The following is a 26,750-nucleotide window of genomic DNA, read 5'->3' on the forward strand; positions in this document are numbered from 1 at the left end:
AAGATGACCGAAAATAGGTCGAAACATGATAACAAGGTACGTTAATAATATTTAACACAAGAAAGTTCTTATCATACATATTCCGAACTGGAATAATAAATGAACATTAAAAGTATAATAAACGCTGACATGGAAATGACAACGCGCAAGACAAAAGGAAGGCAAGAATTGCAGCTGTGGAAACTTGTTTTTAAAGACAGAACTTGTTACAGAAGTTTACCAACGTAGAGAGACAATAATAAACCGGAAATGTTGAAAATGAACGATTGACGATGATGTCAATCCTCTGTACGCTATCTTGATCAGCCAAACAATGAACTTCTTCACCTTTGTTTCGGAGAGCAGCAGCAAGAAGGGAACGAATGATGTTAGGTAGTTTTTTTTTTCTTAAGATTTCTCCCTGAGGACACCTCCCAAGTACATGAGGTAGGGATTCAAACTCACTACACTACATCTTCTAATAATGTAATAGAATACCGAGAATATGGGGACAAAAGTCTGCTTACTATTTTTACGGTTTTCTTTTACCCGTGTTTAGTTTGAATGAGAAATTCCGATACTTGTTTTGAATATTATAGGAATAAGGCCATCATCACGGAACGAGTTTGATCCTTAGGGCATAGATAACCATGTAGGCCATTTCTGTTGTTGACATTGGGTACTCTTTTGTTTCGTCAACAAATGAATGCAGTTGTATTAAAAACAAGAAATGAAATAATGTCATCCGTGTTAGATATTATTACAACAAACATCATTTAATTTTTAAAGATATTTCTTAAGAGTAAAATGAATGTTATAACCAGGCTTCGAGACTTTGGACCCGATACAATAACGGTCTTACTAATAAAAACTCTATATACAGACGTTTAACTATCTTATACTTATACAATGAGTAGCTCGTTTATAAGTCGTGTGTAAATTCCTTACTGATAATCACTACATACATCGTGTATAACAGTATAACTGTTACACAGCTACGTCATAGTTTCGTCATTACTTCGTTACGAAAGGTAATAGAATATCTGAGATTCTCTACTGGATCCGGTAGAGCGCTCTAGTGTGGCGTGTTAAATATCGATAGTACAACTGGCTCTAATCGATTACCACACTACATTTTGGTCAAGGATTACAAGCTATAGCAATATGATTCTAATAATTCTATGATCTTTGGTTTGTTCTTCTGTGGTTACAAGGTAAACATCATAAAACGACAGTCGATACGAACAGCTGTTAAAGGAGCGGCCATTTTTTAGCTATATACAACGCTTAAACAAGGGGTTTCGTGTATATAACTACTGCAAAGCAATTCCCATTGTATAGTTACAGCCTGTTTATACGTCCATAGCTTATTCACGGTTTATTAGTAACGTTTTCTGTCTCAACTCTGCATAAGTCTCGTATAAAAACTATACACGGTTTATTAGTAAGACTGAAAGTTTACTGTGCTTGTACTATAGGTTGTTGACTCGCTGCAGGTAGTGAAAGGTAGAGATGTGTTCAGGTAACAACGTTGCTATTTAGAATAGAGTACGGTAGTATGGGGAAGCAGATACATATTTACATTCTGAAAGTAAATATACATTACACAATAACAATGTCAAAAGAATGTGAAAAGCATTTATTCTCCTGTCTTTTATAAGCATTTGTGTTTAATTATACACAGAGTTAATGGTGGAAATAAACATGTAGCAATTTTAATTTCTTCAATTATCCTATTGGTCGTCTTTAGGAAGTGCAGTTACAGTACCGAATTGCAGTGTACTACAAGATACATTCTCAGTGTCTCAAACGTTAATCTTTTTTCAGTTGTCTACCAAACACAGTTTGTACTGTGAAAAGCTGCGCTCTACATCGCATGACTTTATAGGAGCAAAACGAAAAAACCTAACATCATTGCAGTCTCTAAGAGACAGTCCTTCATTCTCGGGTGACTCCAAGTCCACTAATTTGCTGTTTATATTACACAATGTTCCATATCCGTTATTTTTACATAAAATTGATTTCCACTTCTGTTTTACACGTTCAGTAACCGGTGTACTTGATGTCTCATTAATTCTCTGTGTCATTTCCTCAACTAATTTGAGGGCTTTCGGCATCTCTTGCTCTGACTTTTCTAACCGTGTAATAGTTTCAGACACAGTTTGAAAATAGATTTGTATGAAAACGAAGTTATTCGTCAGAACCTTCAAACCCAGAGCGTTTTCCTTTGTTTATTTGTTGTCATTGATTCTACAGTACCCCCACCACTGTACGCTTTACCACTATACTCAGTACGCCGTTATGCAGATTTCCCACTGAACTGCTCTATCGGGTCCAAAGTCTCGAAGCTTGGTTATAATAGAGCATTACAAATTTATTCTTGAAACTCACTTCCGCACAGGAGTTTTAGTTGGAAAGCAGTACCGTTATGATGATCATTGCGTGAATACATTTTTGGCTAATTGGCCACAATTCCAGAATTTCAGCAATTTCCTCGACGAAACCTTCTCAGAATTGTTAACATGAAATGTTTTCTTGTTCACTTGACAAAAATAATAATACATGTTTTCAAAAACGTACATAACATATTTAAAAAAATAAAATAAAATACAAAGTACAAAACTCAGACATTTGAAAGTGCTGTATCACAAATTAGGCCGGGTGCACACAGAATCAGACGCGGCGCGACGGTCGCGGGCAGACGCGAGGAGACACGGAGAGACAACATCAAATGACTGCTTGAAGTTCGTCGCGAGGAGACTGGCTGATAGCTGCAGTGTACTGCGCATGCTTTAGTAGTGATTATGATTGTACTCTTTCACTATCTACAAATACTATATTGTTGTGTAGTGCAAATTATTCATAATCGAGCTCGATGCGGAGGAATTAGTTGTTTTAGTACAGGAAATATACGTTCTGTAAAATCTTTGAAACAATATCACAATAATGTGGTTTCTAAAAATATGTGAGAAATTGCAAATGAGATGAAAGCACCACATGAATAATAATATTGATGATAATAATAATAATAATAATAATAATAATAATAATAATAATAATAATAATAATAACTTGTAGTAAGCCTAATTCTCTGCTCTCTAGCTACTATCACTCATTATTGTGATTTAATATATTATTTTTCTTTATTGTGAGTCGTGAAGCAGTCATAAACATACAAAATGACGTTTGTGCAGTACATTAGTAGTATTTAATTTTAAGATTCTTTCAATCCTATAGATTTTAGGCATATTAGGCATCCTTAACAAATAATAACCGAACACAATAGAATTTCTCATATTAACGCCAATTTCTAGCCTAGGCCAGTTTTCGAAACCCACACAGCCAGTAAAGCAGTAGTCGCGAGCAGACCGTGTTAAGATGTCGCGAGGCGATGTAAAGCAAAACTTCGCGTCTCACCTCACCTCACCGCGTTGCGTCGCGTCGCGTCTGATTCTGTATGAGCTATTCCATCTCAAATCGACCGAAATATAGAGAAAATTGACCTTACAATTTCTAAATACAATGAAACTTTTTTTGTACGTAGAGAACTGTGATACAATGCTTTGCGCAAAGTTTGAGCCATCAGAACTTCATAGTGTTTAAATTAAAAATATTTACATTTATCATATTTTCATAAAAATAGCAACTTTAAACTGTTGTAGATCCGAAACCCTTTCAACCAATGATCAAAATCATGGTTTATTTTGATGCTGAGAAATTAAAGTTTATATTGACATATAAACAGATTTTCTTACTTTTTATGGAAATGGAGAAATTTAGATTTTTCCTCATTAAGACGGCTTTGCCACCGAAAAAATATTTTAAAAATATGTAGTTAGATTCCGCATTGAAAGAACAAATAAACACATATTTTTTACTGTTGGTATGTTGATAAGAAAGAATTGAAAATATCAAATAACGAAAATAAATAGTACACGCGTGAACTAACCAGCTGACTGTGAGACGGGAGCTAGCCGAGACAAGCAAGGCCAGGAGACAAACATGTGATGTTTCGTCTAGTAGCGCATAGCTGGGCTAGCTTTATCACAAGTTTTCGTAAACACAGTAGTAAAATGACGCCCAACGCTCGCTTATCTTCAACTCTCGGCAAGTGCGTGCGGTACTGCGCCGTTCAAGTCCAGGCGTGTGGAAATAATCTATTTAATACCCTCGAAATTTATTGCCATACCACTAAGCAAACAATGCCGAATCCCTGTTAATAATGCAAGGTTTTTTCTCAATATTTTTTTTACATTTTTACAAATTGGCAAAAAGCCTACAAGTAAGTAAAATCAGATTATCTGTCTCTCTGTGTACAATAAAAATAAGGATTACTTCTTAACAGAACCTACCAAATGCCAGCTTCAAAATGAGCTCTCGTTCAATGTTCTGCAGTAAATGGTTCCAGAGTTCTGAGCGCTGAAAGAGGCTTGTTTTTATAAAATTCGCTAAATTTGTCGCTCAACAATACGAAAACCGTTTGACTTTCGATAGTATATTTTTGAAAATGCACTGTCCTCAACACCTTGTATTAGTAGGGAAAAAATTAGAGTATAAAAAATGCGAGGTTTTTTACTGATCGATATGCATCCGGCTTTTTAAGTGACTATTATGAATTATGATGGATTCTAGATGACCCAGAGATCTGCATGAGATACCGGAGATTCTCATGTGCGTGTTTGCCTTAGAGAACATAACTCCTGTAGATCTGTGATGTACAGGAGATCACCACAATAAACATGATATAAGGATTTGATAGCTAGAGAGGAATGCGTGGTGTGTCGGATGCTGGAGCAGTCTTAGCCGGGCAGTACGATCGGCATGGGTGTGGAAAAAGCCTATTGGAGCTGAAGTGCTTAGGGATGCTCCATACCCCGCCCAGTGTGCATATTTTATAATCTTAATTCTGACAAAAAATGTTATCAGCAAGATTATTCGACAGTCACAGTTTTTCAACGATAGAAATAAATCTGGACAAACATTACATCCATTCTTACCTGAAGTGCCATGAACACGCAAAGGTACCATGGCGGGTTGTCATCAATACCGTATGTGATGTCTGTATCTTGTCTCTTCTTCGCGTCTTCCGCCTCCATCTTAGTGACGATGTTCAGTCCAATTTCCAAATTATCATCTTGCATTCTAAGTTCCTGTGCAACCAGATGAAGGACATTTTTTAGAATTCGTGTTACATGAAAATACGTAGTACAATAAATCTGACTGAGCCGTTATGTTGGTCTAGTGGCTAGAGCGCTGGACTTATAATCATGTGGACCTAGGTTCCATCCCCGGCGTACTTCCGATGTATAACTTGTATTGGGCAAGCCCGTGGTCCAGGTAAGTCAGGGGTTTTCCCCGGGAGCTCCGGTTCCCATGCGGCGTCCCAACATGTCATCATCATCATCATCATCATCATCATCATCATCATCATCATCATCATCATCTCATTGCGGGTGTAGCGTAGACCAGCCTCCAATGATGCACCCTGTCGATAATTTGGTTTACAGAACTGGCTTTATATGGGTAAATGACGAAAAGTCAAGTTCCCGCCATTAATAACTTACTTACAAATGGCTTTTAAGGAAGCCGCAGGTTCATTGTCGCTCTCACATAAGCCAGCCATCGGTCCCTATTCTGTGCAAGATTAATCCAGTCTCTATCATCATAGCCCACCTCCCTCAAATCCATTTTAATATTATTCTCCCATATACGTCTCGGCCTCTCCAAAGGACTTTTTCCCTCCGGTCTCCCAACTAACACTCTATATGCATTTCTGGATTCGCTCCCGCCATTAGTAAAAATAAATAAATGAATAGGTAAATAAATAAGTAAATAACTAAGTAATTAAGTATGTAACTAAGTAAGTAAGGAACTAAGCAACTAAGTAAATAAGTAAGTAACTGAGTGAGTCGGTAAATAAATAAATCAAATGATGTCGGGCATATGACCTCCTCTACTGCGCTGGTATGCAAGAACTCTGTCCGTGAAATTCGCTATGACTGCCTGACAAATTTCCACTTGGATTTCGCCGACAACTCTTCTCATTTCCTCTTTTAACTCGCGTATGTTTCGGGGTTTGTTGACATAAAACAATGATTTAAGACTACTCCATAGAAAAAAATCACATTGCGTTAAATCACATGACGTTGGTGGCCATCGGTGGTCACCATTACGCGAGATGAAACTATCCGGGAACCGCTCATGGAGCAACTCATTGTTTCGCGAGCAGAGTGACTGGTGGCACAATGGTGGTAATGGAGATCATGTCGGAGAATTCGCCGTACTGAAGAGCATTTCGTTACGTTTTTAAAAGTTAGAAATATTAGATTGCACCCAAATGTCCTGCGCCGTAACCTCTGGGTGTACCTAAGCGTTATGCTTTACGTAGATTAGCGGTACGGAATGAGCACTGGTTCGACATTTTCTCAGGAAATTTCGGTCAGTGTGCGGAACCACCAAATATCGTGATGCGTTTGAGGAGCTACAGTCAGTAGCGAAATCCGGTTTTGAAAGCCAGCAGGAGGGATCATGCTAATCACACGTTACTCTCCTATGGTAAGACATGTGGGGTTGATGCAGTCTTCTTGTCGGCCTTGCCCCTCTTATGGGATGTCCTGTCACAGATTTATTTATTAGTATGTAATATTTTGTATTACTAGGCCTGCTATTAGTAGTAGTAACAGTAGCGGTAGCATCAGCAGCAGTAGCAGCATTGGTGTTAGTGGTAAAGTCTAACGTAATATCTAGTAATAAAAATAGGAGAAGATTTTTATGACTGGAAACCGATAAATTGTGAAGTGCGAAGGACTGCCATTTATCACCACTCTTGCTTAAGATTTATATTAACGCCATCATTAGACACTGGAGGTTAACAGTTCATGAAAACGTTCATCTCCATAGTAACAATACCGTAGATTCTCTCCTGCACGTAGATGACCAAGTTCTTCTCGCTTACACAGAAGACGAATTATGGTACTCGATTCATCAACTTAGTATTACTGCACAAGATTTTAACATGAAAATCTCAAAAATAAAAACAGAAGTTATGATCTTTCTAGGAAAACTACTCATTCGATCCGAAGCAAAATTTGTATTAACAATTCAAGATTGGAACAAGTAAACTCGTTTAAATACTGTAGTTAGATTATACAAGGTGAGCCAATGAAATGGGCGATTTTCAGATTCGTGTCTTTTCGGCTATTGTCAGGTATTTTAATTGAGGCGCACAGTGTGCAATAACGCAAAACTATCTGGAAAAAATTAGTAACTTATCTGCATTCCAACGGATTTTTATGAAACTTTGTATAGGCCTTATAAATAGCACATTTTTTGTGACAAACTTTGACTACGTTTGTGTACGAGGAACTACCTCTTTATAGGGGTGGTTTTAGACTAAAATAATAACTTCTCTTCTATGTAACAGATTTTTATGAAACACTGTACGGAATTACAGGTAGGATATATTTTTTGTGTACATACTATATTTACGATTCCATAAGAGGAAGTACCCCTTTACAGAGGGCGCATTTACGCAAAATTAACTTCTCTCCTACATAACAGATTTTTATGAAACTTTGTATAAGAGTTACAGGTAGCACATATTTTTGTATAAAAATTGTGAATACGTCTGTATGCTACCTGTAGGCCTAGATGTTGTACAAAGTTTCATAAAAATATATTACATAGGAGAGAAGTTATTAATTTTGTCTAAATGCACCACTATAAAGGGGCACTTCCTCTTATAAAACATAATCAGACTTTGTAGACAAGAAATATATTCCACCTGTAACTTCTGTATAAAGTTTCATAAAAATCTGTTAGATAGGAGAGAAGTTATTAATTTTGATTAAATGTACGCGCTATAAAGGGGTAGTTTTTCTTATGCAAACGTAATCAGAGTTTGTATACAAAACATATGTGCCACCTGTATGGCAAGTAGGCCTACAAAGTTTCATAACAATTCGTTAGAATGCAGAGAAGTTGTTAATTTTGTCCAGCTAGTCATTTGCGTTCTGATTCACTGCGCGTTTGTTAAGATGAGATAAAAATGTGTCCAATGTATTTTTAACATGATGTTCGATGTCATGTGAATAATTTGCAGGCCTAAAACACTTGCAAGTGATTAAAAACTTCCTTAATCCACGATTCGTTTCTGCTGTTAAGCCAAACATGGAATAGTTACTGTATGCACCACATCTGAAAATAATTAATTACCGTACTGATAAATGCGCAAGAACGCACAAACTTTAAAACAGGGATTCAACACTCTAAATGAAACTGTATTAAATGGAAGAAGAATTGTTGTAACCGGACGTGACCGCTATATTAAAACTCATATTTTATTTGGAGGACTTTAAAATAATATTTTTTTCAATTGTAATGTTTAAACCCTTCTGTAAGAAGAGAAATACTTTACAAATTTGTAATTGAAGTTATGTACATTAGTAAGAACGTATCTATCTGAAGAGATTCCATGTCTCACAACATAATAAATCACTAACTTGTCTCTTTTTCACCCACATGGTAAGCCTCTCTGTTTACAGAAGAATAGGAGCGAGAAGTGTTAGGAAGAACTCATCGTTCATGCCCTTTAAATATAGCTTGCCGCTGATAAAACAGTAAAAGCTATTTCTCACAACATTCTTCAAATATTAAAGAAAATGAATTCATATTTATCTATGCCTAACTAAAGAAGTCAGAATTGGATTTTTGTCCACCTAGATTGGGAAAATTGCATATTGTGAGGCGGTTAGAAGCAAGAGAATGTAAGTGACATTTCTAAAAAAAATATTTAAGTGCATCCAAGGTACAGGAAGAATTTAAAATTTCAGTGGTAAAGGGATCTATTTTAACTACATCGAACATTAACATTTAAAATTAAAACTTCACGGAATTTACACATACTTAGTAAGTTTTAATAATATTTTTTTGGAAAATAACGTAAGTACACATACAGAACACCCCTTTGCTTCTGACCGCCTCAATTGTTACAGGCAACAACCTGTTCTTCGTTCGATAGCATTTGTTTATAATGGATCGTTGGACGGGTGAACAACGTGCTTTTGCTATTAAGGCATAGGCCCCTAGTACAAAAATAATGATAGTTTAATTGCTGAACAACGGCTATTTCGACGTCATTACAATATCCATCGCAATGATCCGATGCCATCAGCCCATTAAATAAAAATCTGGATTCAGAACTTTGAAGTAACTGGTTCTGCGTTAAAGAAGAAGTCTCCAGGTAAGCAAAGATCTGTACGTACCCCGGAAAACATCAAGAGTTGCTATGATCCGTAGTCATAAACGTTCTGCCCGTCGTCATGCAATTTCACTTGGCTTGTCAAACACCAGTATGCGAGGAATTCTTCATAAGGACTTACACATGCATCCATACAAAATTCAAGTAGTGCAGACATTAAAAGATGCTGATAAAGTAAACCGCATGATTTTTTGCCAACAATTCTTGGCTCTAAATATTAACGGAGACATTGTCCACAATATGCTGATGAGTGCTGAAGCTCATTTTAATCTCTCTGGATACGTCAATAAACGAAACTTTCGATACTGGTCCCCAACTAACCCTTATATACATGAGGAACCATTACACAGTGTCAAAGTCACAGTTTGGTGTGCAATAGCGTCATTTGGAATCATCGGTCCTTATTTCTTTGAGAACGATAATGGGACATCTGTTACTGTAACATCAAGGCGATATGTCCGAATGATTCAAGAATTTTTGTCTCCACAAATTGCCAATAATCCTCTCATCAATAGATACAAGCTTTCAACAGGTGGTGCGACTTAAAGAATGTGTGCAACAAAATGAGTTCCACCTGCGGGGTGTAGTGTTCAGAAAATAAGAATTTCATGAGGTAAAAAAAAGATAAATGGTATTATGTATACTTTAAATGTAAAGTAAAAGTTTCGTTTCAAAGTAATCGGTGCAATAATTATTAAAGTTTTAAAATCTCCCATTTCATTGACTCACCCTGTACCTTAACATATCTGAAATAATGCGATTTAATACTGAAAATTCAGGCTTATAACAGATCCCTCAGAATTAAGAACCAGGTTTTTAAAACAACGAAGATCAAATAAAAACACACAAGATTGAAGGCTTATACAATGTTGACAAGACCCACTCTCTGTTACGGTTAAGAAACGTGGACCATACGCATAGAAGATAAAGAAGCATAATATCTGTTGAAATAAGATTTTTGAGAAGTAATGCTGGATAGAGCCTTTTAGATAAAAAAGAAAGGAAGGAATAGTTAATGAATACAGAATAACCCATATAGCCGAATATCTTCGTGACTATAGACAAAATTTGTTACACCTGTGAACAGAATGCAATTTTCAGATACCAAAACAGATGCTATGGTACATCCCTAGAGGAAGAAGATCTATGCGTTGACGATTCCAAAGTTGGCAGGAGACCATAACAGGCCATTAAGCCTATTACTTTATTGATGATGATGATGATGATGATGATGATGATGGTGGTGGTGGTGATTGTGGTGGTGGTGGCAGTGGTTTAGTTAATGACGCTTTCAGCGTGGTGAAACAAGATTCTTTTACGCTCCGTAAACCCTTAGCAGGAACTCAGCTTTACCGTCTTTACCTCCGTTTCGGAGGAAACAATGCTCAGGATTTCATCTTCCTTTAAATTCCACGACCCTCGGATGAGTTTGAACCCGCCTTGCATAGTATCCATTAAACTACCAATTGATGACTATTTTAGCGATGGAAGATGAAGAAATATTCCTCCCTCTCTAAGCAAACAAATAAATTAGTGGATCATAATTAGACTGTCAAATTGACTGTCTTATGTCTGAAATCCCTTCTTCTTTACGTTGGAGATTGTAATAATATTATTTTTATGTAAATTCTTTCCAAATATCCACTATGTACAATTGCCCTTTCACTATTTTTGCACTTTCATTTTGTAGATCAGTTCGTATAGAATTGTTTGAGTGGTCAAACATCCGACTAGCATGACCTAGATATTGATACAGCGTCGTAAAATAATCCAATAAAGTAAAAAAAATAAACATCCGACTAGCTCCTTCGTTTGCTAAGTTAAGACTGCCGGAATGGCGCAAAACGTGTTAATTTTTACCTCATGTTTGGACGTAATCCTTTCTTCTCACATGGGTGACCCTGGTAAGTCTTAAATCATAGCACGTATACATCCTCGCCCTACAGCGTCATACCACTGTCTTCATTCCCGATAACGCCAAGCTACATACGTTTCAAGTAGGCCTAGACTATCACCCTTTTCGTCACACCCGATTTGGTGCCCCATAGGCCCACTAGATACGGACAAAGACGTAGCCTATGTCAATAATAATAATAATAATAATAATAATAATAATAATAATAATAATAAGTAATTGTAATAATAATAATAATAATAATAATAATAATAATAAAAGTTTTTTTTTACAAAAATATAAACATACGACTAGTACACACTTCACACACAATGAATAATCAATTCTATTATTATTATTATTATTATTATTATTATTATTATTATTATTATTATCATTATTATTACTATTACAATTACTTATTATTATTATTATTATTATTATTATTATTATTATTATTATTATTATTCATTTGTTGATTTGTTTTGTTTCTTGTGCTAAACAGTAATTGGCCTTGTGCTGTTGTTTTGCACGTTAATATCCTAAATAAATAAATAAATAAATAAATAAATAAATAAATAAATAAATAAATAAATAAATAAATAAATTATTGACATAGGCTACGTCTTTGTCCGTATCTAGTGGGCCTATTAATTTGAGTTTGATTCGAACTTACAACCTAATCTACATCCGTACTAAGTGCACAGCGACTTTCCGAATGCATTGTATTAAATAAAAACATAGACGTAATCAGAGTCCGAATTAACGAGGGGATGGGAGGGATTCCCCCGCCCCTGTTGGAAAGTTATCCACCTCTCATAAATGCATATTAACATCCATGCCAGGGATAACTTCTATCCTCCCTCACAAAATAAAATTTTATTATTTTAATATGAATATACTTTATAAAGTATAAAGTAAGCAAAGAAAATAATATTGATGTATTATCATCACCGGCAAGCTGACAACAATCAATAACTTAGGAATTACACATCTTATCTTAAGCCTGCTCATGGATATAATTATTATTATGATCAAGATGCGAGACAAGCAACTCAGTGAATCCAAGCGTTGAGCCGTATCGAATGAGGATAATAATAATAATTTTATGTATGGTATTTTCTCTCTAGGACTCTATCCCCCCCCCCCATCAGAAATCTTGATTCGCATCCTGGGCGCAATTAAATTGTTTATCTTTAAATTGATACCAAAATTCAAATTACACCTACTATGTTCTACATTTATAAAGGTACCTGGAGAATAAGAACTAATTCGGAAATATACGATCTATATAAATATAATGATATGGTTATAGATATGAAAGCTAGACTGTTGAATGATTGGACCATGTATGCAGAATGAACGATACGCGTTTGCCCAAAATTATATTAAATGTTAAACTAGATGGCAAGAGGAAAGTCGGTAGACCTAGTTTACGATAGCTGGATGATGTGCAGATTTACGAAAGATAGGTGCAGTATAAGGAATTGGAAAGCAAGGGCCATAAACCGAAGTGAATGGATGGCTGTTGAAAAGGAGGCTAAGGTCAAAGTAAAAGGACAGTCACGCCAGTGATGATGATGATGATGATGATGATGATGATGATGATGATGATGATGATGATGATGATCTACATTTGAAGCGTTGGGCCGAATAACGGTCTATGTTACAATTTTTCAAAATCGAATTTTTAATGTAATTATGCTCTGTATAGTCTTATACAGCTCTAACAAAAATTGTTTTTCAATATGTCTATGTCATCAGTCATTTCTAACATATCCAGTTGTTTACATCGTATCGGGAGTTATTGCGCGGGAGTTTGTTCTCTTTACGAATACTGGGTACTTGAATTCTGTGTATCAAGTTTCGATTGATCTATTACGTAAAATGGACGACTGCAAGACATTGACGATTTCTGCGCCAGATATTGACCGGCTAAATAAATCTAAAATAAAAAAGGATACAGACAAATTAATATTAATAAGGGGAAAGAAGCGTCACGAAAGTCGCTGAGGGATAATGGTATTGAGTATACAACAAGGAAGACGATGTCGCGAGTTTGTGCGAAAGATCCTCCAAATAATGTAAGTTTCTGTCCGGTATTTCTGCAGTATTTTATTAGTTGTATTTTAATTTACATTTTACTTAGTGTTAGTAGGTCTATATTGTGTTTTGCCATTATAGTTTATCTTAGAATTTTTATCAAGGTATTACGTTTCAGGAACAGATTTGTGAAAATAATTGCTATACAGAGATGTGCTGACATCTTGTTCTTGATGTCAGAAAGGAGCTGTTTAAAATATATTACTCTCTTACAGTCAATATTTAAAACCTGTGATTGTTATTGTCTTCATTATTAATAAAATTTATACCTAACAGATAAGCCATCTGTTGAGATGGATACTGAATATTCGGGACAGGGGTTCAAATTCCATCCCCCAACAATTTCTCATCTGTAATATTTCTTTTTTTTTCTTTATTCAGTTGTTATTGTTAAACTTTAATTAATCTAATGGTGTCCCTACATCTCGATACTGCAGCTATTTTCTAATAATAGTGTTATTATTTGATCAATATTGTATGTTTATTCATAATATTATATTGAGTGCAATTTTAATAAATTACATGGTTAATTCATATTAATATATAGCATTTAAAATAATTGTCATAATCATTTTGTTCATAATTTAACCTTTTTATTAATTTTGTATATTTTCATAATAGCCTATTCTGATTGTATATCTAATTGTATAAAACTATTTAAAATTGTGTGTATTCTCCAGTAGTATTTCTCTGGAGTTAAAAGTATTACAAACTTCTATGACTATCAATAACATACAATCGTATATTTCGCTTAGTTTACAAAAAATATTGATGGAATAAGGTCATATTGCCTGTCCGATGGTAGCCTAAATTTATGAGCGGGATTACGATGTAACATTTTTGTTTCTTCTGCACAATTAGCAGATTGTAACATAGACCGTTATTCAGTCCAACGTTTCATTTACTATACACCTTAGGCCTGGGGGCAGCAGTAAGCTAGTGTGAGGAAAAAGGGGGCCTTCACAGTAAAATATGTTGAGAAACACTGACCTAGATGTTAAAGCGTGTCTAAGTAAACTTAACAAAAAATAATATTTCACTGAAATTGTATTGTTGAGTTTGTGGTTACAATAGATATCACTTTTTACGTAAATCTAAGTTCTAGTGTCCACTACAATAATTTATTATCTTATACATGTACCGAGAGGATGAGATTATTGCTGCTGGCTGTGACGGCGGGCTCCATTGCGCTGTTGGTTGCGATGTTTGAAGCTGCGAGGTCTGAAAATGTAAATGATATTTTCAAGCCCGCTGTATGGTTTAATTTGAGTAATTATCGAGGCGCTCTAATTGTGACTTCACGTTTGGAGTTCAGTGAACGTGTCAATGAGAAAAGTCAATATCGAGAGACTTTAGTCTTGTTAATGAGGGAGGATTCATTCCTTAGATACTCAGAGTCGACGTAACACTATTTGTTCAATATATTTAACATAGTGATGATCGTTAAAGTCCATTTCTTCCACACTATCCCATTTATGTTCTTCTCATGACATTTGTGTGGGGATTGCATACAATTAAATTGTGTGTTCAATACTATTCGTGAAATTTATATTAAATGAAAGAAAATTTACGGGTTTATTTTCTGTTTAACAGCTCTAATCTTCCAAACTCAATCGAGTTCAATAGCTTTGACGCTCCAGCAAACGATACTCCTTACGCAACGAGATCTTCTTTCCTAACGTATTGCTAACAATTATAACTCTATAACGCTTCAGAGTCTGGTTCTCTTAGGGGAAGATGGTGTAGAACTTACACGAACACTTACATACCGTATACAATAGGGTGGAGTGAATTTTTTTTAACTCTATCAAAAAGCTTGGGCGTGCAAAAGTTGATGCATTATAGGAGTATTTACCTGCTAAATTTATTTCTTAATGGAATCATATCTTCAGGTGCCACAAGAGCCTCATAGATTATTTCTTCCATTATTAATATTTTAAATTTTTACATTCATTATCATTTCAAATTTCATATAACTTGGGTTTTAATAATGTTAGTGGAAGTTTAAACAGTAAGAAAAAAATATCTTCTCTGAAACTCAACTTCCAAGTACTAGAACACTGAAAATCTGGATTTTTTATAGAAATGTTAAAAAATCACAAATATGGGTACAAATTTTTATTGGTTATAGTTGAAACAATATGAACTCGGTTTTGAAAAAAAAAAAAAGCTATTTATTTGAATTAAAACTAATTTATGAACATGGAAATCAAGTATGCTCACATCATAATTCAGGTAAATTAATTTTCTTAAATGTAGTTTGTGAGCGTAAGTGAATACCAAATAAAGTGTAAAGTGTATTGATATTCAGTTTTTTTGTTGAAATGAGGCATGACAGTTCTAGATTTCAGTCTGGCCCTGATGTATCCGTCTCTTTGTGGTTCACAAACTGCTGAAGCAGCCCCAATCACTAAACGAACACACCGTTCTACTGCTTGTCTATAACATAAGAACTTTGGAAATGTCAGTGGCTCATTATCATTGATATGGCTGTCGATATCTTCTCGACAGATCGACTGAGTTAAGGGTGGTTCATTACCGATGTAGCTTCACAGTAGCCCGAAGCATTAAGTACAGCTTGGGTACCATACATTTTCTTACGTTCTTGCTGGGTTGTTCGTCTCTGGTCCTATATATACGAGAAAAAGCTAGTTTCCTGATTGCTTACTTTGTATCAGTTAGCATAGCTAACATTTTTTTTCGGGGTGTGCGAAATATGAATTTCTTTCGATCACAGCATCAACAACGATCTTAAGATTTTCCATTAGGTATCTGCTGAACAGAATAATTTTCCAGAGTTGCCGTAGTCCATTTCAACCCACACTGGTGCATGTACTTTCATTACATAGGTGGCCAACGCGACCAGATTTTCCGATGGGTCATTGGTACTAACATAGTAACATATAAAAGAAGTATCCTACGAGCAGTTGTCAACCACCTTGAATGTGACATTCGACCTGGTTGAAGATCAGCGAAGTCTTCAGTACATTTGCCGGATGTAACAGTTTTGACAGTACTGTAAAGATATTTGTGATCATTACTTAGTTCCTTTAAATTAATGTTTGGCAATGGATTTCCTTCAGTTGCTTTGTAATTGACAACAGGCAGAAGGAAATCATTCAAACCTTTACCAATGGACCATAGAAAGAATTTGGTCCATGTGTTACACCATCTAAATGGATTAGCAGATATCTTAAAGGAAGCTCATTCATTTGAAGGAGACACACAGACCAATGGAGAGGCTTCTTGTAGTGAAGTTCTAGTTTCGTATAATGTAATTATCACAACCAGTATTAACATTTCTTCCATCGCATCCTACTGAAACTAACTTTTCTATTCTGTAACCTTTTCCAGACAAGTAGTTAATGATAGTTTTAAAAATGTGAAGGAAATTTCCTGATTCATGAATTACACATAACCTAGATAGCTCGAGTTAGGTTCGTGAAACAAAATGATATGTTCTTTTATTGTAGTTACTTGATGTCTTACGCCGTAACTAATTTCATGGAAAATAATGAAAACTCTATGGTCATGTAGCACCTCAAACTATTCAATTTGAGTTGTAATTTTTTTAGGGAACGACAGTATCATTATAAACAACTTAAATTCCCAAGTTTATTAAAATCAGGAAAATAAAAAAATGAAAAATAATTAAGGAAGGCAATTTTTTGTAATATTTTTTAATTTTACGGCCATTGTAGCACCTCAAGATAGCATACGATTTTCATAACATTTTCAGGGTGTTACTTATAAAATGCAACAAATTTTCCACACCCAAGCGTTTCAAATTTTTAAATAAAGTGAAAAATGATACATTTTCACTACACCCTAATATACAATCATCCTAGTACACGACATAACTCTTCACAGATACACACCATGCTTAGCGTGGCCCGCCGAAGTGGTATGCAACTTGAAAATGGGTTACAGTCCTGCCAGCTGTCCGCAATATCGGAACCCGAACCACGCAAGTGAAGTGGGTTGGCATTAGAAACACACACACACACATTATTGGCTTTTTAGCGACGTCTGACAATCAGTTTAGAAGCACAAATTACATAATATTTTAGCATTAAAAACAAAAAAGAGTACTAACACACTTTCGCATCTTATATTCAGAGCTAGTTTTTTTATGAACATTTTTTAAAATCTTATAGAAAAATAAATAATCATATTTATGGTTAAAATTGTGACATTAATTTTATGAAAATTTCGTAATATTAATAATAATAGAAGGAATATCGCACAATGTGCATGTTTCTTTCGTTCAGTTTTTGCAGAAGTTTGTTAGTGAGCTGTTTCTTTTTTTGCACCAAAATAGATGATATCGGTCATAGTTCAATTCACATAGTTTGCACTTGCACCAATCTTCCGGCTCGTGGTACTTCTCTGTCTGGCATATCCGATGGTGGAAACCATGCACCGCGAATCTAGTTACTGCGTGTCGTAAGTCGTATCTGGCTTGTGTCCAATCCCTGTAGATCATCGCGTCTGTGGAGAAGAAGTCCGGCCATATCGCTTGTTTCTTCTTGTTTAGTTCTTGTAGTAGTTCTCTGTAGCCTTCGGTAGACGGCAGCAGAAGATCATCGCGTAGTTCTTCTATGAATATATTTTGTTCCTTTGCTAATGCATATGTGAGGCGCGATGATGTATACTTTGACAGGCTTAGGGCTCGTTTGAGAAAACTGGCTTTCACTTTTTCTATGTCTTCCAAGTTCTTCTTCAGGCTTTCCCAGATAATCTCTAGTCCGTAGGTTATGGTTGGTGCCACTTCTAGGCGAAACAGGGCGATGGCTGTATTCAGTGAAAGCTTACTTAGGTTCTTTATGCTGTTTGTTATCTTTGCTGCTGCAATTCGCTCTTTGATGTGTAGATCATATACGTCTCCTCGTGTTTGTAGTGTAATACCTAGATACTTAAAATGCTGGACGTTTTGCAGTGGTTTGTTCTTATACAGCAGATGGTCCTTTGCTGAGAGTCTGCCTCCTCTTCTAAAGATCATTTTTACGGTTTTGTCCTCGTTCAGTGTTAGATCGTTTTTTTTGTGGCCCAGGTGGCGAGTTTGTCGAAGGCTGTTTGGGCGTTTTCTAGGTTCTGGGAGACGATGACCATATCGTCTGCATATGCGTGTATTTTTACGTATTCTGTGGCTATTTCTCTGGGTACTTCTGCGGTGGCTATTATGAATAGCCTGGTCACCCTGGAGTATTCCGTTTGTTTGTTTTACCGGATCAGATGTTGACACTCGGTTGTCTATTTCTATTTGGTTTTTTTACAGGATGCTTTGTATGAGTCTAGATTCTTGGTTCCTTCCGGTAATTTTTTCTATTTTTCCTATTATTAGCTGTCTGTTTAATAGCTCGAACACCTTTGTGTAATCTATGAAAACTGCGTGCAGCTTCCCTCTTGGGCGTTCTAGCGCCTTCGCGATATCTTCCTGTATACATTTTACTGCGTGGATTGTGGACTTCCCTTTAGTGAAAGCGAACTGTTGTTCTGGAATTACGTGGGCTGTCATTTTGATGGTAGTTTCTCTTGCTCGAACCGCTGAAATGTTTGCATCGTTATTTCTTAAACGAATATCCCGTTCTTACTCACTCTTATTAAGTCTCCGAATTTTGTTTTACCTTCAGACGGAAGTGTTTCGGAATAATTGACATTTCTGTTTTGGTATTTTCAAATATAGACAGACCTAACTGCCTAATATCACAGTCTAGTATATACAATCACGAAGCTTGAGTTGTGAGGGTACTAGAAACAATAGACTGTGCCGGTACTATTTCACATTGTCTGTAATGAGACGATAGTAGCAATCCTAGTGGTTAGCAACTATCTATGGATGCATATTTACTACGTATTGAGCTTCGTGACTGTGTATACTAGACTGTGCTAATATTAACGTATGAATCTTTGTTCACAGAACACTATCCGAAATTATTAATTCCAAACTTCTACTTATCCATTAAATTAACGAAACACAAATTTAATTCAAAGCACCACATACACTACCACTCCTCTAGCAGAAAGCAAAGCCTATATGCTGTCTGCCATAATTAGCGGTAGAACAAGGCACAATCGAGCGGTGCCTTTACAGAGCGTTCGCTTACATTATGTAGATCGACTGGAACGAAGGCCTAGCAACACGCAGCAAACCATCTCCCGCACACTTGGCAGCCATATCAGTATCTCTGTACGAGTGGTTGTGTTGACTTTAGATTGCATGTTATTTTTCTGATTATGTTAGTGAAGTAAACACAAGTAGGACTGGTTATGTTGACGTTAGTTTGCTTTTTATGCTTCCTGATTGTGTTGGTGAAGTTTTTAGATTTAGGAATGGTTGTGTCGCGTTAGATTGCGTGCTATTCTTTTGGTTGTGTTAGTGAAGTGTTCAGATTAGCTTGCTCAGTTGGTACCACAGAAATTTACATTAGAGCAAAGTATTTTCATGGTAGAGACTTATCTGAAAAAGAGTGATTGCGGAAAGGTAAAAAGAGGATTTACAAGATTATTTCTATGTTAGCGTTCCATATATCAACACCATACCATGAAGTGTACTTTCTGAGGAAAAACTGGATGAAACAGGAGAAATATTGAAACACACCTCATAGAAATATCTCCGTCGTCTTGCGCAAGAAACTGGCGTCTCTAAAACCACAGCATATGAAGCCACTAAAATTCTTAAATCCATAAGAGATGTGTTGCAGCAGAAGGGCATAATTGTCAACTCCTTTTACAATCAAGATAAGTTCACTAATAATAGAACTGCCGAACGTGCTGGAGACGGTTGGCCGCATAGCCTTCTTACCAGTCGCGCGTCGCCCGGTCGATTACATTATGTAAGCACACGCTCTGTTATATAGAACCTACAACATGGGACACGTTGTTTATTAATGCCCAACCTATGTTATAAAATAAGGTGGAACTTCGATATCCAACCATACCACACCCGGGAGGAAAAACCTACTTAAATTAATGAAAATAACCCTAGAATAAAATAATAACATACCACTCTAGAGACACAATATGATCATTGAGAAGGTAGTATACTTAATAGGTAACACTTCTGTGTAGTGCCCCATACTCCATATTCAATAATTAGCAAAGCAATATCTTTAGCATGACTAGTGACGTACCCCGAACTCCACCTCTCTGATCGCGAGACCTTATATTTTCGGTCTGTTATGGCTTAATGTTAGAAATAAAAACAATTAAGGATATGTATCTCAGTTATAAGGTCATACAATACCAGATGAAACTATGAAGTAATTATATAATTAAAATAGAACACTCTGGTCCAGACAGCATCCGTTTTTGGTGCAAGAATAGTCCGTTTAACATGTTTATAAATTAGTCTTGAATACATTCCTAAACAAAGCACTCCAAACCAATATGAATATAGCGTGAATTGTGCACGAATATAATTTTCTGTGTTGGCTCCATTGTGCATCTTTGTTTACGTAAATGAAAACATATTAAAGTTAACATGGTACATAAATATTATTTTAAGAACCATAAGAAACAAATGTGGGTTGAATGAAGAGCGCAAGAACGCCATTTTTAATGGCAGTTTGTAAAATGAGTCGAATAATCTAGAAAACGAACATCTCGAGTGAGCTCCAAGGTAAAATGCTAATTTTTTTTCAATTTGTATTTTATTTTTGGTCCAGGGGAAATACTCGTGTTTTACGACAACATTCGTAAAAATACGATTACGTTCCATGGACAAAGAATAAGACGTAGTAAACATTATTACTTTATGTGGACAAAATAAAGTATAAGTATACATTACCGTAGTTCATTCAAATATGTAAGAAGCAATAAAAAATATGTACCGGTATATCTTACTGAATAATTAATAGTTAGTATGTGCCGTGTGTATATTTTTGTAAAATTATCCCATCTCATAAATAAACTCAACACAAATCAAATATCAAATTTTATTACCGTCTAATAGCATTAAATTTAACACCATAAAATCGCTCATTAATCTTTAGTTTCGACAGAATACCAAGTTTTCTATGCGTAAGAATCTGTTTCAGTCCTACTTTATGATGCTCAGGTCTCGATTCACTTAGGAGCTTCTGTAATGCCCATCTAAAGCAAGCCTGCAGAACCGGTAAGTAGGGGAAATATGACGTCAGCCTCATTCCACTTCTATTGGGGATGATCGACTTCCGCGTAGAGTTGTTTACATTCTCTGCCCGTGGCGGCATGTAATTTTCAAAAAGGATTGTAATAGATTCATTGTATTTATAATGCGTTATCTCGTTTCAAGGTTTACAATTATGTTAGATTTCCTGTCGGTAGTTTCTTTGAGATTTCTTTGCATCTAACCTGCTTTAGATTTTCGAAAACTTTCCTCCTATCATCACCTACGGAAACATAAATTTATAGTATTTAAGTAATGAACTTTGAAAGTCATTATTAATTTCAATTCAAAATGAACACAACGAGTGACGTCTATATAAATAAATAATCAATATACAGTTCGTAATAATGAAGTTTGTGCATTCCATAATTCTTAATATGGACTTTGTTGAAATGTGGTTTAATATTGAAACGACGAGTAGAAATAAATTGGATGGGACACAGTAAACAAGCAATTCTTTCGTCTTCAACAACAAAATAATCATATTCCCATTGGAAGTAGTATTTCTTAACGGGTTTAGATTTTGCCATGTTCCAGTTCTCTTTTAACTGCAGTATGCGTATTATATATATATATATATATATATTTATTTATTTATGTATTTATTTATTTGGCTGGAGTGCGTTACAGTGTTGAATGACAGCATTGACATCCGGTCATATAGCTATCACTCACTTATCAACGTACAATTTATTTATCGTCCTATTAATAGTAAAACCAATTAAGACCAGTAATGCTAGTTTTGTAAAAACATGAATTAAAACTTTATTAATGGATGAAAAATCATAATAAATTCTTCAAATAAAGTAATTGGTTTGTTGCCTGCATGCAAAATTTCGGACTTATTTCATTTTAGTAGAATACAGAGCACGGAAAGACAAGTCGGGGACTGTACTTAACTTATTTTTCACAAAAAATGGACTTAATCGGCTTTACTAGTAATAGGACGATATATACATAGGTAGACCTTCTTACATTATATGCATACACACATTTTAAAATTTATTTTACATGTCTTTTAACTTATTTATTTCCCTCATTCATTTTTCTGTTACTTTCTAAATGTATGTTCCTAAGAATTTTATTATCTGTCCATTTGTAATTCTTGATAGCTTATTGCCGCCGCTAGAATGAATTTTGATGCAGCCGAGCGTAACTAGAACGTCATGACCGCACTGTTAGAAAAGGCGGGTGAGCTAAGAAAGGGGAGGAAAACAGTAGCTCTGAGGAGCTACAGTTCTGCAGGTCTGATCTAAAGAAACTATACTTTCCAATGATGAAAGAACTATCCAGATCGGTTAAATAGTTTCTGAGATTGCCCTACACACACACACACACACACACACACACACACACACATTCTCTCTCTCTCACACTCACTCTCACACACACACTCTCTCTCTCTCTCTCTCTCTCGATCTCTCTCACTCTCGCTCTCTCTCGCACTCTCGTCCTCGCTCTCTCTCTCGCTCACACATTCTCTCGCTCGTACTCTCTTACTCGCTCGTTCTCTCTCACTCTCTCTCGCTCTCTCTCAATCTCTCGCTCTTTTTTATATTATTCAGTATACGAGTAGATAAACATATAATATGGATATCATCTTGTGAAAAGAGTTGTTAAATTAATATTTTTAGATTGTTGTGCAAGGCCGCCTTACAGTAAATAAATGCAGAGTCATTTGTTTTATCTTCATTACTCATATCTATGTTAGTAAATAAAAACACAGTGTTATTTTAAAACTCATATATCTCGTTAAATATCAGTCCTACAAAAATTTAGCATAGAACAAAACGTATCGAAAATATTTTGTAAAGCAATTTTTGTTATTTAATATTCTACTAAAAACCAATAATAAGCGAGATATTCTGATTCATTTACTTCAGGCCCCCTTATAATCCCCCTTTTAAAAAAAGTATTTTAAATGCCATATAGTCTAAAATCTAAGTAGGAACTAACTTATCGTAAGTACCAATTTTCATAGAAATCGGTTCAACCATTTTCGAGTGAAAAGGTAACAAACATACAGACAGAGAGACAGTCACAGAAAAAAAAAATGCGATTTTCGGTCTCAGGTTATCTAATTATACATGTTTACATAATTTATTTTTGCAAAAGGGAAAATTACCAAAAAGAATTTTGGTTACAGTTCTATTATTAGTATAGATTAATCAGAATTATTACTCTGTGGCTGCTGATACAAAAATTTTATTTTTATATTTAAATTAATGGATTTACCAATGAATTTACAATTAACACAGCTTTTATAATTGGCATTGCAATACATAATAGGTTTTTTCTCTCAATTTTCTTTTGTGGAACTTGCCTTTTCTAAGACAGAACCATTTTATAATCGGAAAAAATAATTGGTGTATATTTAAATCTAGCAACATTTGTCATGCTGATTTCTTTAGGGAGAAGTATATCCTCTCCATTCATCACATTCCTACTGCCTGCTCAAATCCTCAATAAAACCAGACACCTTCCAGGAATTTCTTAATTCCTGTAATCAAAGTCTTATCAAATCCACCTCATGATATTCAAAACTCTCTCTTTCATTGCTACACGAAAAATTAAAGACACACATTAAAAATAGAAATAGGTATCTTTTTAAACGTTAAAATATCACAGTGTGCAAAATGTACATTTTAGACATCACAAAACCCCTTCGAAAGGTTCTTATTTTAAGTAAACGTTAAGACATGTCACTAGTCATATTTATTATTTGTTTGTTTGCTTATTTATTTAATTGTTTATTATTAATTAATTATTTATTTACTTAGTTACTTGTTTGTTTGCTCATTATATTTGTTTGTTTCTTTGTTCATTTATTTATTTATATATTTTCTCATTTATTTGTTTATTTATTTACTTATATAGTTAATTATTTAATTATTTAGTTATAAACTAATCTAGGCCAACTTATTTACCTATCTCTATCTGTCTGTCTGTCTGTCTATCAATCTATTTACAGGTATACTGGCGGATTTAAGGCCATAGAGCTTTCTTTTACACTCCACCAGGTCACAAAATACACAAACAATCTCAGTTTATTACTATATAAAATTAATAAGCATTTAGCCTAAATCAGAGGTATATATTATTATAACACACACATACTTACGTCTAGCAATAGAACGTTTTATAATTTAATTCTCTGTTTAGTTTGTAGTTCACATAAAGTCTTGAATTTTCAGAAGCCACAACAGCAGATGCAACTCTCTACAAACACAGACTAGATGTATTTACACGCATGGCGAGCGTTAATTGAGCATCATTGTCATAATAGAGAAGGTTCAAGATTCGACCTGCTGCAGATTGATAGGCTGTTTGACATACAAATTGGTTCCAAGACCGCCTCACATTCTGTGATGGTCTTTACTCTGAAGCAGAGATAGCGAACTAAAAGACCATAGCCTGCCAGTTAATTTCGGAGATCAAGTTGATGTTGATAAGAGTTGAAAATAATTAAAATTGAATAGAAATGAATGACAAATTTTTAATTGCTCCAGCAACAGTTCTGGATAAACTTTCGAGTTCGCCAGACTCATATTCATGGTACGTATGTCGTAAGCGTACGTCTGACCATTTACCAACGTCCCGAAAAACGCATTTTTAACAGAAAATAGTATAGTTCTGTAAACATGGCAAGAATGCCCTTTATCACCTAACCTGTTCAACATATACTTGGAGGATATAGTGAAGATTATGTTTTCAGAATATGGGAGTAATTATTGTAGGAGAAAGAAGAATGAAGTGCGTAAGATTTGCTGATATGACAATCTTAGCAAAAGAGGAGATGATATTAAGGGATATGCTAATGGAGCTAAATGACAGCTGTGAGCAGTATGGGATGAAGAAAAATGCACACAAGACGAAGACCATGGTTATCGGAAGAAAACTAAAGGAGGTAAACTTGAGAAATCATAATGATACAGTGGAACAAGTGGGCAGCTTCAAATGCCAGGGGTGTACTATAAGCAGTAACATGAGTTGCTGCCACGAAGTCGAAGAAGGATAGCAATGGCCAAGGAAGCTTTCAATTTGAAAAAGGAACATCTTCTGTGACTTCTGGAATAAAACTAACTAAGGAAGAAACTAGTGAAGTGCTTTTTATCAAGTGTGGTATTATATGGGACAGAAACATGGACATTATGACGAAGTGAAAACGACTGGAAGCTTTTAAAATGTAGATATGGAGAAGAGAACAATGCACCATGTGAAATGGACAGGCAGAATAAGAAATGAAAGAGTGGGTGAAGAAAGAATAATGCTGAAATGATCAGGAAGAAAAAAATCAATTGATTCGGTAATTGGATAAGAAGAAACAGCCTGCTGAAGAATGCATTGGAAGGAATGGTGAACGGGAGAAAAGTTAGAAACAAAAGATTATATCAAGTGACAAACAACATGCTACAGGCGTAACTCAGTCGGCTAAGGCGCTTGCCTGCCGATCCAGAGTTGCGCTTGGGCACGGGTTCGATTCCCGCTTGGGCTAATTACCTGGTTGTGTTTTTCCGAGGTTTTCCCCAACCGTAAGGAGAATGTCAGGTAATGTATGACGAATCCTCGGCTTCTTCTCGCTATCACCAATTCAATCGATGTTAAATAACCTAGTAGCTGATACAGCATCGTTAAATAACCAACTTAAAAAGTGACAGACAACATTAAGGTATATAGAATATGTGCGGAGACTAAAAAGAAGACTGAAAATAAGAATTGGAGGATGCTGGGTTTGCAGTGAAAGACCTGTCATTGGGAAGAAAACTATGAATCAATGAAATGACGCACCATTTAAATTTGCTACATAGGTGACGGACATCGTGTAATGTAACAGTCACCATGATTACGTGGGCCTATATCGTATGTGACTATTCGTAATAATTATGTGATGTGATCACCTCAGACTCCAGAATTGTAACTGTTGCTCCATAGTGTGTCATCAACAGGGAAGCATAACAAAGTTTCAAGTGCCATTGCGTGGACATTTTAATGTAGTGAATTGTCAAGCTAGTTTCGAAGAATGAGTAACGTGATTCAATTATTTTTTTTAATCCTATGACGAGTGCTTGACTTTGTGTCATTCATCCGAATGTCCCCATGTATGAGAAGTCGGCCTGGGTAGCGTAGTCGGTATAGCACTGGCCTTGTGTGCTTGAGGTTGCGGGTTCGATCCCAGCCCAGGTCGATGACATTTAAGTTTACTTAAATGCGACAGGCTCATGACAGTAGATTTACTGGCATGTAAAAGAAATCTTGCGGGACAAAATTCCGCCACACCGGCGACGCTATATAACCTCAGCAGTTGCGAGCGTCGTTAAATAAACCATAATTTAATTTTCTATGAGAAACGTGCCGAAGCTGTAGTT

General features: G+C 35.5%; 1 protein-coding gene across 3 annotated transcripts in view; it reads right to left on the reverse strand.

The window, feature by feature from the left end:
• The window catches only part of LOC138710509 (solute carrier family 23 member 2-like), a 78,503-nt gene extending 52,308 nt beyond the window's left edge, over positions 1–26,195 (reverse strand). Inside the window, exons 1-2 of one of the 3 annotated variants that reach the window (XM_069841453.1) lie at positions 24,506–26,195; positions 4,977–5,129 (exon numbers count right to left, since the gene is read on the reverse strand). In XM_069841453.1, the coding sequence (XP_069697554.1) occupies positions 4,977–5,120 (144 nt within the window). In that variant the 5' untranslated portion in view covers positions 5,121–5,129; positions 24,506–26,195. Of the gene's footprint in view, positions 1–4,976; positions 5,130–14,376; positions 14,482–24,505 lie in introns of those variants that run through there. The other 2 variants (XM_069841452.1, XM_069841454.1) reach the window with 2 other exon arrangements.
• Positions 26,196–26,750: the final 555 nt, after the last annotated feature.

This window comes from Periplaneta americana, chromosome 12 (genome assembly GCF_040183065.1).
Source record: "Periplaneta americana isolate PAMFEO1 chromosome 12, P.americana_PAMFEO1_priV1, whole genome shotgun sequence".
Lineage (NCBI taxonomy): Eukaryota > Metazoa > Arthropoda > Insecta > Blattodea > Blattidae > Periplaneta > Periplaneta americana.